Here is a 15215-nt window from a genome sequence, read left to right as displayed (position 1 = left end):
TAAGAGCCCAGGCTCTGCAGACCAGGGCCCCGGTTGGAGTCTTGGCTCTACCAGCTTCCGCTGTGTGACGTCAGCCCAATTACTGACCCTCAGTTTCTCCATTTGTGAAACAGAGATGATAATTAAAGAAGAGAATTATATATAGCATTTACTTCCTGGCATGTGGTAAATGCTCAAAATCATAATAATACATCATTCTTACACAGAGTAATGCTCGATTGCGCTTTTACAGCACTCGATGATTCACAAAGTGCTTCCACTTACCTCCCCTCTTGTAATCTTCCTAACGACCCTGGGCTCCTCTGATAAGCCCTGGCTGTGGCTCGCTGGAGGGAGATCAAAGCCCCTGCACCAGGCACTGCCAGGTCAAGCAGAAAAGGCCCGTCACTGGGGACAAAACAAACGGAGAAATCCAAACTTCAAAATCTAGCCCGAGACTGAGAATGTTCTAGGCTGTGGGACGCAGGGGTGAATAAGAGAGACACGGTCCTGCCATCCCGGGGCTGACAATTCAGGGCCACGCTGGGGAGGTGGAGGGTGCAGTGCGAGCTGCAGGGCAGGTGTGGCTAACCCAGGCCTGAAGAAGCAAGAAACACTTTCAGGGATGCTCTTTCTATTTTTATGAACAAAATGTAAAAGGTAACATACTTAAAGGGCCTTGAAGTGCTTCGATTTCTCTAGGGAATAAAAATGCTATTTATACTGGCGTAAAATATAATTATTCACACTTTCCAAAGTGTTTGAAGAAAACTGGATGAAGGCCATAAATCTAAACATTTATAATGCCAAGAAATCTGTGTGCTGCTGTGATTTGTTTTCTACTTAGAAAATAACTCATTTTAAAAATTATTATGCTTGGAATACCATTACCCAAACTTGCTAATCCTAAGGGAAAACTCCAAATTCCAAACAAAAGCTAATATACAAATTACTTTGAGCAAAGAGCCTTCTAATTACACTTTGTACACTGGCCCATTATCTGAGCATTTGATGCAAATACTCAACATCCTCCAAAGGTATTTATCCAAATAGCTACAGGATTGTTGAAGACCACAGTGGCCTGCAATTCTGGGCCACCCTGGGAGCAGACAGTTCATCCTATGGGGTCATCTGCACTCTTGAAGTGTGGGACTCAAATGTGGTCCAAGAAACAACAGCATTGCTCCACCTGGAAGCTTCTTGGAAATGCAGAATTCCAACATCCCCACCCACTAAACCATGTCTACTGAATCAGAAACTTATTTTAATAGGAACTTCACATGATTCATATGTGCATTAAACTTGGAGAGTCGATGGTCTACACAGAGTTTGCACATAGCAGAGTGAACAGACACATGGTCACCCAGTTAAAGACTACATTTCCCAACTTCCTTTGTAGCTGGGTGTGGCCACATGACTAAGTTCCAGCTACTGGTAGCAAGTGGAAGTGAAATGCACCACTTCCAGGTGCTGATCTTGAAAGGCAGTAGCCTGCCTTCCCGCCTCCCTCTCTACTTTTCTTGCTGGCTGGATATAAGCGTTGTGGCAGGAGATACAGCAGCCATCTTAGACCACAAAATGGAATCTCATGCTGAAGACAGCAGAGCAAAGAGGAGACCTACGTACCTGACAATCACACAACGTATCATACCAGCTTTACCTCCAAACTGTAACTGAGCCGGACCCCATGGGGCCTTCCTGAAACAGACACCCCCCCCCCCGACCCCTCTGCCATGTCCTCAGCCAGCCTTTTGTCTGTACAAAAACTTTAGTCTCCTAGGCTTCCCTGAGTTCTAAAGAATACATTTAATCAGAGAAGTGAGAAAATGCAGAAAGGAAGGAAAATAGGCAAGCAAGACAAAATAATGCTAGTTTAGCCAGTAAGCAAAGTCAGGGACCTTTAGTTCCTCAAGGGCTGTAGACAGTATTTGGAGACATGTCCCTTGAGCTGTTTTGCAGATGCAGGTGGAAGAAGTTAACTGTGTGCTGCCTGCAAGCATGCAGACCCCGGATTGGTTGGAGCCAGAAGGTCGATGATGTTGACTCCCAATTACGTCACAATCAACCAATCAGAAGAGTGTCCATGAGCTGATCACACACCTCACAACCCTCCTCCCTCACCCTGTCTTGAAAAACCTTTCCCTGAAAGCCTTCAGGGAGTTTGGGCCTTTTAAGCACTAGCTACCTGGACTCCTTATTTGGCGCCCTGCAATAAACGGTACAGTTTCCTCCACCACAATCTGGTGTTAGTAGATTCGCTTTACTGTGTGCAGGCAAGAGGACCCAAGTTTGGTTCAGTAACAAAATCACTACAATACATGTTTATTTCTATATCTTTTATGATACCACTTTCTAGGTGCCATTTGTCTATGTTATTTCTCACGGTAGACTGCAAGCTTTACTGGACAGGGACCAAATCTTATTTAGTTTTGTGCTCTTCACATTGTCTAGTTCTGTGTCTTGCTTATGATAGGTACACAAAACTCTCAGTTACATGAATGAGCAAGTGAGCAAACGAATGAAAGAATGATTTATTATCAGAAAGTATTTGCTAACCACCCACTGTCCAAAACTGGTACTCCTGGAGTTTCAATAAGGGTAATAATTGCAAAGGATTAAAACTCATCAAATATGTTCAATTACATTAAATATGTTTAAGTTCACAATTTATAATCCATTTTCAACCCCTAATAAAATAATGGATCTAGGTGATGATTACAAACGGCTGCTAATATCAAAAATGAGAAACAATCAGACATTTTTTATTCTTATTGGGAAAACACACCAAGGAGTCTTATTTGAAAAACTTGAACCTGAATCTAATTAAGCCTTGAGATAGAACCAGGAATTTACTGCAACTGCAGGGGAAAGAGAAATAGGCTAAACGATGCTATGTGGGTGTAATCAATAAAATCTGGACTTTGGGAAACTCTGTAGGACAAATGACCAGGTCTCTTCCACAAATAACTTCTAAGGGAAAAAGATGTGCAGAGGGGACTTACAGATTAAAATAAACTTTAGAGACATATCAATTGATTACAATGTATGGACCCAATTTGGATCCTAATTTGAATTAACAATTTGTAAAATAATTTATAAGATAATTGAGGAAATATGAAACTGAAGAGAGAGCCAGTGTTGCTAAAGAATTACTGATGATTGCAAAAACGGAGATGTGATGAGGAATGCTAGTGGTTTTGTGGTTCGTTATTTATAAGGTCGGCATTCCTACAATGTGATGTACTATTGCTGTTCCCTCTTATATGAAAGTCTCTTTGACCTAAAGAAGTACATCCTGGGCAGAGATACCCCGAAGAAGGACCTCCCTACACACACACACACCTCTGGGATGAGGGCGGAGAAGAAGTGCATTTAACAACAATTATTGAAATCCAACTCCCTCATTTCTACCATCAAACTCTGAAAACTCAACATTTCCTCCTCTGGGACGCTTCCCTCCTAGAGAAAGAAGTATATGTTTCACAGAGGAACAGCACAGACAGTATTCTCCAAGGGGCTTAATCCAGCTTCAACTTGAATGTGTAGACAAGGGATGATGCCCTCACAGCATCGTCAGAGGACTTCCTTCCACCCTCAGTCTGTAAACTATTTTTTACCATCATTTTCTCTATTTTCCCCTATTACTGTTTAGTTTTGTTGTGAGTTGTGTGGTCAGCCCAATGGAGAGTGGTGATGCAGCAGTAATTTTAGCCTACGGACAGGACACTGCTGCTAAAGTGTTAACATCATAAGTTCCCTCCCTGTTTCCATAGAGGGACACTTTCCTCGTGACTGCCACCTGTGAAGCTGAACTATTTAAACAGTTGGCAACATAGAATCAAATGAAAATTATCATTTATCTTAGGCTGTTTTCAATTACTATAGGGTAATATATTAATAATATAAAGTCATATATGGGTTCATCTTATTTTAAAGAATAAATTATAATTGACTCATATAGGCTGGAAACAATAAGTTAATCCTGTTCTCTAATTCTTTGCAATCACCAACTTCTTTCTCTACTCAAAAGTGGGAAAAAAAACCCTCCAATTCAAAAAAGATACATGCATATCAACATTCATAGCAGCACTATTTACAATAGCCCAGACATGGAAAAAACCTAAATGTCCATCAACAGAGGACTGGATAAAGAAGCTGTGGTATATTTATACAATGGAATACTACTCAGTCATAAAAAAGACTAAAATAATGCCATTTGCAGCAACATGGATGAACCTGGAGAATGTCATTCTAAGTGAAGTAAGCCAGAAAGAGAAAAAAAATACCATATGATATTACTCGTATGTGGAATCTAAAAAAAAAGGAAAAAAGACACTATGAACTCATCTACAAAACAGAAACAGACTCACATAGTGAACAATCTTATGGTTACCATCGGGGGAAAGGAGGTGGGAAGGGATAAATTGGGAGTTCAAGATTTGCAGATACTAACTACTATATATAAAATAAAAAACAAGTTTATACTGAAGCATGGGGAACTATATTCAATATCATATAGTAATCTATAATGAAAAAGAATATAAAAATGAATACATGTGTATATGTATGACTGAAACATTATGCTGTACACCGGAAATTGACACAACATTGTAAACTGACTATATGTCAATTAAAAAAATAAATAAAGTGGGAAAGACGGTGAAGGGCCTACTTGCTTAACTGGTGGTCAAAAATTAATGTCTTACTGCCTAAGTCTCCTCAATGGGGGGAAAATAAAACAACTATAGAAGCCATTATGGGGAAGATTGGTGAGATGAGACATGCTGTAGATAATACTGTCGTGCCAGTGTTTAATTTCCTGATTCTGATCGTGGTACCATGATTATATGAGACAGAAAAAGCGAGAGAAAGGCGAAGTATTAGCAGTTGGTGAACCTGGGTGAAAGGTCTGCTGGGCTTCTTTGTACTATTCTTGCAAATTTTCTACAAGCCTGCAGTTACTTAAAAATACAAAATCTTGAGCGATGACAAGGAATCTGAGACCCAGGCCCGCTGGTTCTAGATCCCAGCACTGCAGTGCGGCAGCCCAGCGCTGCCTCCCTCCCTGTAAGGGGTGCGGAGTGTGGAGTGTGTGATTCCAGGGAGGGAGAGTATTTTCCAGCCAAAGAAGAACTGATTCCTTTTAATGGGTGCGGGAGGAGGAGTATCAAAAGTTAGAGCCGTCAGCACTCTTAGGCCAGATGCTTGGGGACGTCTATTACCAAAACAAAATAACAGCAATCAGAACAAAACAAATCTTCTGTACGGTTTAATCTTTATTTTCACAGGATTTGGCAGGAGCCATAAGGTCTGGAATGGTGGGCCTTTTGGGGAGCTTTGTATTTATTAAAATGCTCTGGACACTGGTTCTTATTATTCTTTCTCTCCCTTTGAAATGGGAACGGAAAATCTCCCGATAAACGGTCAGAGGCGTGGTCCAGATTTGTGTAATTATTCTTATCTCCTTTTGTGCTCCTACATCAAGATGGACTCTTGCAGGGGTGGGTATAGCTCAGTGGTAGAGTTGCATGCTTAGCGTGCACGAGGTCCTGGGTTCAACCCCAAGTACCTCCATTAAATAAGTAAGTTAAGTAAATAAATAAATTTAAAAATATTAACCTGATTATCTCCCCCCAAAAACAAACAAAAAATATTCAGCCTAAATTTTTTTTTTAAATATATTCCTGCAATTTAGGCTTGAGATGCTAGGTTCTCAGCTATCTGTAGTTGCTGAAAATGCTAAGTAGAATCATGGACCCTTGGTCATGTCAATAACAATAGAATTTTAATTGGGAAGCTTTGTCTACAAGAATCTTATAAATATTATATATTTACTGCATGAATCTCTTAGAAGAGAGGTGGATTTTCTGCCCTTAGCATTTCCATTTTGTTACTCTACAAATTCCACCTAGTTTTCAAAGCTAACCTCTTCTTCCAAATACTGAAATTCGTCTTCATGAAACAGCACAAAAGACAGACAGCCCGCTCACTATATCATCATCTAAACCTGATTTTTTTTAATGTTTAAATTTTAATTGGGGTAAAATACACATAATATAAACTTTAGCATCTTAACCCATTTTAAGTGTTTAGTATTGTTAAGTATAGTCACATTGTTGTAGAACCAACGTCCAGAACTTTTTCATCTTGCAAAACTGAAACTTTATACCCACAAAACAGTCGCTCCCCATTTCTGCCTTCTCCCAGCTCCTGTCAACCACCATTCTACTCTCCGTTTTCAGGAATTTGACTACCACAGACACACACATAGAATTAAACAGTATTCGTCTTTTTGTGACTGGCTTATTTCACTCAACAAAACGTCCTCAAGGTTCATTCATGTTGCAGCACATGTCAGAATTTCCTTCCTTTTCAAGGCTGAATAGTATTCCATTGTGTGTGTTCACATTTTGATCATCTGTGATGGACACCTGGGCTGCTCTCACCCTCTGGCTATTGTGAGTAATGCCATAAACATGGGTGCATAAATATCTCTTTGAGATCCTGCTTTTAATTCTTTTGGATATATTCCCACGAGTGGAATTGCTGGATTATATGGTAATTCTATTTTAAACTCTTCGAGGAACTACCATACTGTTTTCCATAGCTGCACCATTTTACATTCCCACCAACAGTGCACAAGGGTTCCAATTTCTCCACATCCTCGCCAACACTTATTATTTTCTGGTTTTTGATAGTAGCCATCCTTATGGGTAGGAGGTTAAAAATGTAAGCTTAGCATCTAATTGTACAACAAAAAGCCAACTCAGTCAAAGAAAAATCAGGAATCAATGAAAAGCCATGGAAGGCATTATCTTATTTTAGAAAGAAATGTTCTTTGCCTATTATTTAGCGAGACATCAGCTGGATTGGAGAGACTGCAGCCAGCCAGCCCAGTAAGGAGCCGAGGGCGCTAGCTTGAGCTGAGAGCAAACTTAACCAGTGCCAAGGGAACAGAAGGATAAAGATGCTAGAACTACATGGGAACTGGAATTGACAGAGCTTTCCAAGTGATTCCATGTTGGACACAAAAGAGAAGAGTCAATGTCAGGTCATCAAGGCTGCAGGGTGGACGATGCCGGGAACTGATGCCATTCGTGACCCGGAGTGAAGGAGCAGGAGCTGGCGGTGGAGGACCAAGTTACAAGGAAGGAGCTCAAGTATGGTGTTAGCCAGTGGAGCCGAAAGCAGAGGAGAGGATGACAGGTGACCCCACGAGCCTGGATGACACCAGTGCAGGAGAGAAATAGAAATCCAGGGCCATTGCTAGAATAAAGGAGTACCTATTAAGCTGTCCTTCTTGAGTGTACTGCCAACTATTTTGCCCTGAATGGGGCCAAAAACCTTCCCCAGCTTGGGCCAAAATATTCCAGCAAAGGCACTTACAATGATAGGCGGGAGTCCTGAACTGGGTAACGAGCAGGTGTCACCACCCTGGCCACAGCAGGCACAGGGACTCTCAGCTCTTTATTGTGCAAGATGAAATCCGTTTGTCATGGGGGGCGAAAAGAGTTTTCCAGGGGTGCTTTGTGGAAAAGCAATGCAAGTCTCCTGCCTCGGCTAGTGGCTCAGTCTCACCCCCTGACCACGGGGCCCAAGCAAAGCCCTGCGCGCTTTCCAGCAGCGCACGGTGACTACGAGCCCTGCAGGTGAGATGGGAGAAGATTTGCCAAGTTGGAAACACATGCTACCTTAGATGCAGACAACATTTTGTCAACAGAGTATGCAACCAGCTGGTCTCCCACGAAATATACTTTGGTGATAAAGTCAGTGTTTTTCAGCCATAACAGGGAGGAAAGAACGTGGTGTACAGAAATGAGACAAGTCCTGAGCATTTTGCCTTCTCTAGACCCACGGACAGTTTACATTTCAGCTGCAGTAACTACCCTTGACCTGTCACACATAACAAATATTTGCAAAGTGTGTGTGAGTGTGAATGTATCTATGTGGGCTTGCACGCAGTGTGGACACATTTGGTTTTCATTGATCCTGACCGGCTCGAGGAGCAGTGGAAGATCCCTTTTCCCTGGAGCGGGTATACGGGCCAGCCCAGATGTTTTCTAAGCATGGCATGTGGTTTCAGTCGCATGTCTCTTATTAAAGTCCCCGGGATTTGTGTGGGGGTCTAGGAACACAGTGGCCCCAAAACTCCCTGCAGAAATGGGGTGCTAGTGCCAGACTTAGTAGCCATAGCAACACACAACAAGGTGTGTTACTCCAGACCGGTCCGCTGGTCCTGCTGTTGGTGACTTCCTAGATTACCCATCCCCCTAAAACCTCCCTATGGATTATGTATTTAATGGGAGCACAGAAAAGAGGTGAGTAGGGGAGTGGGGAGAGCGTCTGGCATATTCGAGCTGCTGGGCCCTTCTGGGTGGGGAGACAGAGCAGGGAGAGAGCTCATCCCAACAGGTTCAGGGACACTTACGGCCCAGGCAGGAGACAGAAGTCACCTTACACATAAGAAAGGCGTAGGTGGGGATTTCCCAGTTTTGCTTTTACAAAGGGGAGGAAAAAACCCAAAGCCACAATTTAAACAAAATATTTGATTTTTCTTTATCATTTGAGACAGGAACCAGACACCTTGATTATCATGTTTCCATACTTCTAGAAGAAGGAAAAACGATCTAAAACGGATATCCATATATATTCTCAAAAAAAAAAAAATTACTATGAAGTAACCTTAGCTGAGAATGCCTGTGTTATCAATGCCAGGTATATGTAGAATTTCAAATTTTCCCTCGTCCTTTCTCATTTTTGTCTTTTTCCCTCTGGCCAATCCTATTTTTTGGCCATGCCGTCCTCCGGGGCTTGTTCATGTGGGGGTCTCTGCCTCTCTGTCCAGCCGCCCCCTCACACTGGGTGCTCTCTGTGGGAGAGGCTTGGGATTCTCGAATATTCCACGTTAGGCCTCCTGGTGAAAGCAATAAACCAGTTTAGCTAGTGGTGAGGAGAAATCCGGGCTGCTGGACTCTGTGGGGCACGTTCCATTTCTATCCCGGGAGATGAGGACGTGGCTTCTCCTCCTCCCGGGCAGGGGGGACTCCCCACAGGCCCCGCGTGTGTCCAGGCCCAGCTACATCCCCCTCCACTGAAGGTGATGCCCAGGGCTGCCGGGGAGAACACTGCTGCCCACAACGGCATGTCCGAGCCCCCCCGTCCTGAGATGCTCCCCTCGGCCTGTCCAGCCGTAGCACCGTGACTTCCTTTCACGTTTTCTATTTTTCAGCAGAATTAAGCTGCACGCTGCGTCCACATGTGCCCTGTGTTTCTGCCTCCACACGGGGTCTTACTGTTCCCTCTGCTGGGAACATCCTGGCCCTCCGTTCCTAAAACTGACTGTCGGGCAAAGATCAACTTAAGAAACCGCTTTGATCGCCTTCGATTTTCTGCCTAAGACTGTCCACTGGATTTCATCTGTGCCCTCAGGCCAGCTCACTCTCCATCTCCTGATTTTGAGTCTTTGAGGCTGATCCCCTAGAGAGAGCGGAGAACATGACTGTCCCACCTCTGAATCTCTGCTAACTCCAGGTGCACATGTGGTCACAGTTTCACACATTCAACACACACATTTACTGTCACTGTTTCAAAAAGGCCTTCCCTGAGGACCACCCCGTCCAAAGTGGCCTACTGTACGACTGGGCATAATCCAGCATTCTTGCCTATTTGTTTACCTGTAGATTGTCCATCTCTCACCCTAGAATGTAATTCCAGGAAGACGGAACTCCAGATGGAGTTCACTTAGTGGCAAGCTCCACTCCTGGCACTGAACAGGTGCTCAGATCCTTGTTGGACGGATTTACCCATCAAGAAGTGAAGGAATGAAGTGTATGTGTGAGGCGTGGGGTTTGCACTAGGCTTTCTAAGAGCAGGCAGGTTGAGGGCCCTGGGCCTCCAGGAGAGACGCTGGTCTGTGCTGGGCTGGTGTCAGGGCTGCATGCCCTGGAAGCACCCCTCCTGGCCCGCCAGGTCTCATGGGCATGTTCCGCCACCGGGCAACGTGGTCAGTCTCTGCAAATGGCACTGTGCACGTGTCTCTGTAAGCAGCTCACAGTCCAGATGAGTTGAGCAACACGTCTCACGTGGTCAGGCCTGTCCTTGAGGGCCTTATGGGCTTCAAGGACAAGCGGTGCCTCACAGTGCCTCACAGTGCCTCACAGTGCCTCTTCCCAAATGGAAGAGTTTATGAATTTAAGACCAAGTAAATAGCAAAGAAATCTTCACAATCAACATTATCTGCACCCTGGCCCCGCCACCCGAACACTGTGGACGAATCCATGGACTCGGGGGACCCTGAAGAGAAGGAGACATTATATGACAAATGGCACTTGGATGCTGGTGAGAGCTCTTCTCTGTACTTGGAAAGCTTTGTTTGCAAGACTTTTCTCCCTTCAGGATCTCAATTAGGTGCAAGGACTTCTCCCAGGGTGAAGAGTGTTCTCAACATGTGTAAAAATGCCTTTGTGTTCATGGCAAGAATGTCTTCTCATATCCAAAATGGATTTAAGAGGAAAAGACCAAATTAAATAGGGATTACACTGATCCCCTTTAAGAATTTTCAATTCATATTGCTGCATTCTATATATATATGTTTTTTTGTTTTTTTTTTTGCTGTGGGAGCTCTAAACCAAAAGCAGGCCTGCCCCCAAGTACTGGGACCAAATGCCCGTTAGGCCAGGAATTCATTACACAAGGCAACTGTTATACCAACAGCCAGATGTCCGCCGACGGCTCCTCCCCGCGTGTGCCCTTCCTGCCGAGGCGTGTCAGCCCCCAGTCGTTCCTGGGGTCCTTTGTGTGTTCCTTTCTCTCACTGTTCATATGTGTTAAGAGTCTGCAAAATTCAATATGGTCCACCTTGGACTCATTGTCAGGAGTGCTTGCTACATGTTTCCACCCCGTGCTGTGAAACCATGAGGGGCGGGCCCAGCCTGGGGTCCTGGAGTTGGGACTCAGCAGCCCCACGACACCAGCATGTGTCCTCCGGGGAGCTTTCCCAAACGAGTGCAGTCTTCAGGTGCCTCTGCTGAGAGCCACGTGCATCACCCTGACGGCCCCAGTCGTGTTGGTTTTCTCCAGCCTTGAGAACTGCTGAAGGAAGATGGAAGTCCGACATGGTAGACTAATGGTGCTAATGTAGAAGGGGACACCTGATTTGGACCTTGAAGATCTGAACATGTGTTGCTAGGAGGGATTGGCTAGGACTGGTGATGGAACAGACCCAGCGATCAAGACACAGGAAAGAAAGAGCTGGACTGGAGTTTCTGGAAGGGAGATGGAGAAGGAAAGGTTGAGAAATGAGCTGGGGCACACAGTGGGGGCAGCTTAGCCTTCACTCAGCGGTGAATGAGGAGCTGTCTGATGTGGGACCAGGAGGCACGGATTGGACAGTCGGTGTGTCAGGCAGTTAAACTGGCTGGAGGAGCCAGGTGGAAACTGGTTGAAAGGCTTTTGCAACAATCTGGATAAGAGGTACTGAGAGGCTGCACAGTGAGGTGGGAAACACGGAGGAGAACACAGGACAGGTTGGGATGCTGCGTCAGGCCTGGGGGTCGTGAAACTAAGTCATTAAACAATACAATACAAAATGCTGTGTATACAGTTTCCCCCTCTCAGTTGCCTTAGTTGCAGAAGAAGCAATTCAAAGGCAACCCAAAATCTGAAAAAACTCCCAAGTATGAGGAACATAATTTACATCAAAAACATTGGCCCTAATGGAGCCCCCCAAAAGTTCACCTTTCCATGTATATTTAGCCAGAAGAGGAAAAAAAAAAAAAAAAAAGCAAGGAAGTTTCTTTCTGCCCCCTGGTGGCCTTTGGAAAACTTAACTGAAAGGGCAGAAAGAGGAAAAGGGACCAATGTCTCCACTTTGCACTCAGTGCCCACTGTGCAAACACCAGTCTAGACAAGAACAGAGATGCTTCAGAGGTTTAGACATGTCAGACCTTTCCCAGCGCAGCTTTCTTTCTACCTGAGGTTGGTGGGTCGAGGTGGGGCCACCCCACCTCCCAACTTGGGGAGGTGGGGTGCAGACTTGGCTGCGCAGATGCCAGCTCTGCTTCCACGGGGGCCTCGGAGCAGTGGCTGGGACGTGACCTGGGAGCAGAGCGTTTCTGACAATGCTCAGGAAACAGCTCCACTGGCCTCCGTGTCAAATCGTGCTGGCGCAGGGACTGGGCACACAGCTCTGCACACAACAGAATTCACTTTTAATTAGGCTGGAGAAAATTACTATTAACATGTAAATACCTTTGGGGGGTAACAACTAACAAATCTATGTCCGAGTCGCATCTCCCTTTTCTCCCCTGCAGGCAGCAGTCCTATGAAAAAGTCACCAATTTTCCATCTGAAAAAATGTGATTTTGATTCCCTGACCTATTTGATAATGCTCTTCCCTAACCTGTGGCTCTGTGAAAAGCCAACTTGAAGACGAAATGCCTCCTCCCGAATTTGCCTTCGCGCAGAAGCATAGTGCAGGAGGAGGAGGAGGAAGAAAAGCCGCAGCGGTAGGGGGCGAGATGAAAACAGTCTGGTCTTTACCAGTTAAACTGTAGCCGCCCAGGCCAGCCTGCTGTGCAGAGAAATCAGCGGAGCCCACGAAATGCTGCCGGCTTTCCAGATATCCTGTTGTTTAGTTTTGTCTCGAACAAAACAAACCAAAATGTGCATAATTGTACCGGGCCTCAAACCCCATTTTCTTCTCCCATTTATACCAAAGAAATCCTGAACGGTGGCGCCGCTGAAGGGAGGCGCTCTCCTGGGCTCCTGTGAATAATTGTTTATCCACATTCTATTAGGGAAAGGCAGCCATTAGAAAGTTTTTACCCTCCTAGCATTAGATGAGTATCCTTTGAACAGGCATTTAAAACAGATGCCAATTCCATGGTCTTGAAGACCTGTTCCAATAGTGTGAATTTTGCAAATAACTGTAATTTATCCAGTAATAGAATGTTTTTTTATTACTTTAAAACAATTTTGAATGGAAATATTTCGAATGGGTTATACGTTTTCCTATTTCAGAGTACAATGGATGTCCTTTAACCGTTCCCCTGGCAGTTCAGCATCGCCATGCCCGGTGTCAACTATGGCTGGCCTGAAACTGTGTGTGCCCAGGGGCTGGTGAGATGTTCAGGGGTCTCTGCCTTGTATTAGTAGGGTTCACGTCTTTTTTTTAAACATCTTGGCAAAACTTTGTTTCTATGACCTCTCTTCCTGCCGACATCTGCTCTGGGCAGGGTGCAGTGGGGTGAAGGGCAGTGGGGCGGCGGGCAGGGTGCTGATCCTTCTACCCGGGCCCCTGCCTGCCCAGCACACCCGCCTGATGAGGAGGCTGAGCTCTGCTGACCTTAGGGCTTTGCCCAAGGTCACACAATTAGGAAGCGATCTGGCGTTGGAACCCAGTGTGGCTTGCCTGTAGGATCCAGGCCCCCTCCTCTGCCATTTTTATTTTAAAGAATCCAGTTGCTAGTGGAATGTGGTCAGAAGGTTGCTCTAAGTCTGATATCAGCACCACCACCCCCCCATCCCTAGTCCATCTTCCTTCTCGGGTCCAGGCTCCCATGTTCACAGGGTCAGTGTTGAGTGTCAGCCACACAGACAAGACGATGTGCACCCCTCCATTAACATGGCATTTCCATATTGCTTTATCCTTTTACCTTGGCACCCCAAGTTTCTCTTTAGGCCACTTGGTCCAAGTAGCTTTCCCATGAGTAAGGCATGAGCTTTAACGCCTGGATTCAAGCCCATTTTAACTGCTAAGCAGCAAGTTTGTTTCTTTCTTTTCTTTTTAACTTTACTTTTTGATACTGCATTTACGTTCCAGATGGCGAAGTGGCTAGATAAGCAACGTGCAGATAAGTGAGGCCCACGATTCCTCATCACTCACCGATAATGCTGACACATAACAGTTTCCATATCTTAACGAAGGCAATAAAGGGTAATAGAAATGAATAAAGCGCTTGTTATAAAAAGCTCAAACTGTTCTCCAGATTTTTTCCTCTAGACTTGGTTCCTTGATTTCCAAAGTTTCCCAACAGAATCTTTGGTGACATTATCAGAAATATTAATGACCCACCAGCTGTTGTAGGGGCAGAACGCAACGACACACACTTGGCCACGCGCTGATGTTTTTCTGGCCTTCTTAATAAAACAGCACATGGAACGGTATTAAGCAAATCACAAGGTGGCTCTCAAGAACAGGCAGAAAACCAGGGAGACCAGAGATAATAATTCTTAACTTCTGCAGACATCATCCCTCCCCCGGTGCAGAACTCCCAGTGGCCACTGACCAACCTTGGAGGCCCCTTTTGCTCTCTCATCATTGCCAGCTCCGCTCACGGGTGTCTGCAAGCAGTTTTGGTGAACTGAGTCCAAACTAACCTCTTCGTATCTAAATAACATGCCTCTAGTGAAATTCCATTAAGATCTCCATGCTAAGAACATTGACATGCAGTTTTGGCTAGAAGTAGGCCATACTAGGAAAAAACCAGTAACCAAAATTACCCTTAAGAATACAACAATAAGTGCGTGGGGTGTGTGGCTAATGGTAGAGCACATGCTTAGCATGCATGAGGTCTTGGGTTCAATCCCCAGTACCTCCATTTAAAAAAATTTAAAAAACAGTAATAAAGGAATTTTGAAAATCTTTAAGAAGCAGAGCTGTAAATCAATCTAATCTGTCTTCTGAGTCCACTTACTCATGTGAGGTAACCACCAGCTGTAGATTAAACAGTATAAGAAGGATGTTGTAATGAGGATTTATTTTTCCCACTTTTCTGTATGTTTTTTGGTAGACTTCTTTTGGGAGATGCATTTAAATCCTTTTATTGCTATAGATCCAGATTTTAACTGATAAATTTATAAATGTTTTTTTCTATTCTACCAAAATTAACGTGACTAGAACAACTAGAAAGATGCTACTTAAAAATGGAAATAATAACAGGGATCCCCTATATTTCTAAATTAATCTTCCATTCAAATTGTTCTTTAAAGAAACACTATCTGTACATAGTTTAACTTTAAATCATAATATGGCAGTTATCTTAGGAAACTGACAGCCCCAGGGTAATGAGATACCTCATATTCATACATATGCATGGATGCACTTAAATCAAAGATGGAACCAGATCACACAATGGAAATTAAGAGAAACCAGAAAGCATCAAAATAAGCCACCCCAAATGTTTTGCTGCAATACTTCCATGATGTTTTGCCATATAGAAACCTTAAAAATGATA

At 44.3% G+C, this 15215-nt stretch overlaps 1 protein-coding gene across 1 annotated transcript in view; it reads right to left on the bottom strand.

The window, feature by feature from the left end:
- Positions 1-264: 264 nt before the first annotated feature.
- The window catches only part of ATE1 (arginyltransferase 1), a 171886-nt gene continuing 156935 nt past the window's right edge, over positions 265-15215 (bottom strand). The window contains exon 12 of the mRNA XM_032490743.1: positions 265-387. Coding sequence (XP_032346634.1) covers positions 338-387 — 50 coding nt within the window. The 3' untranslated portion in view covers positions 265-337. The remainder of the gene's footprint in view (positions 388-15215) is intronic.

This window comes from Camelus ferus, chromosome 11 (genome assembly GCF_009834535.1).
Source record: "Camelus ferus isolate YT-003-E chromosome 11, BCGSAC_Cfer_1.0, whole genome shotgun sequence".
Lineage (NCBI taxonomy): Eukaryota > Metazoa > Chordata > Mammalia > Artiodactyla > Camelidae > Camelus > Camelus ferus.
This window is presented reverse-complemented; position numbering and strand designations above follow the sequence as displayed.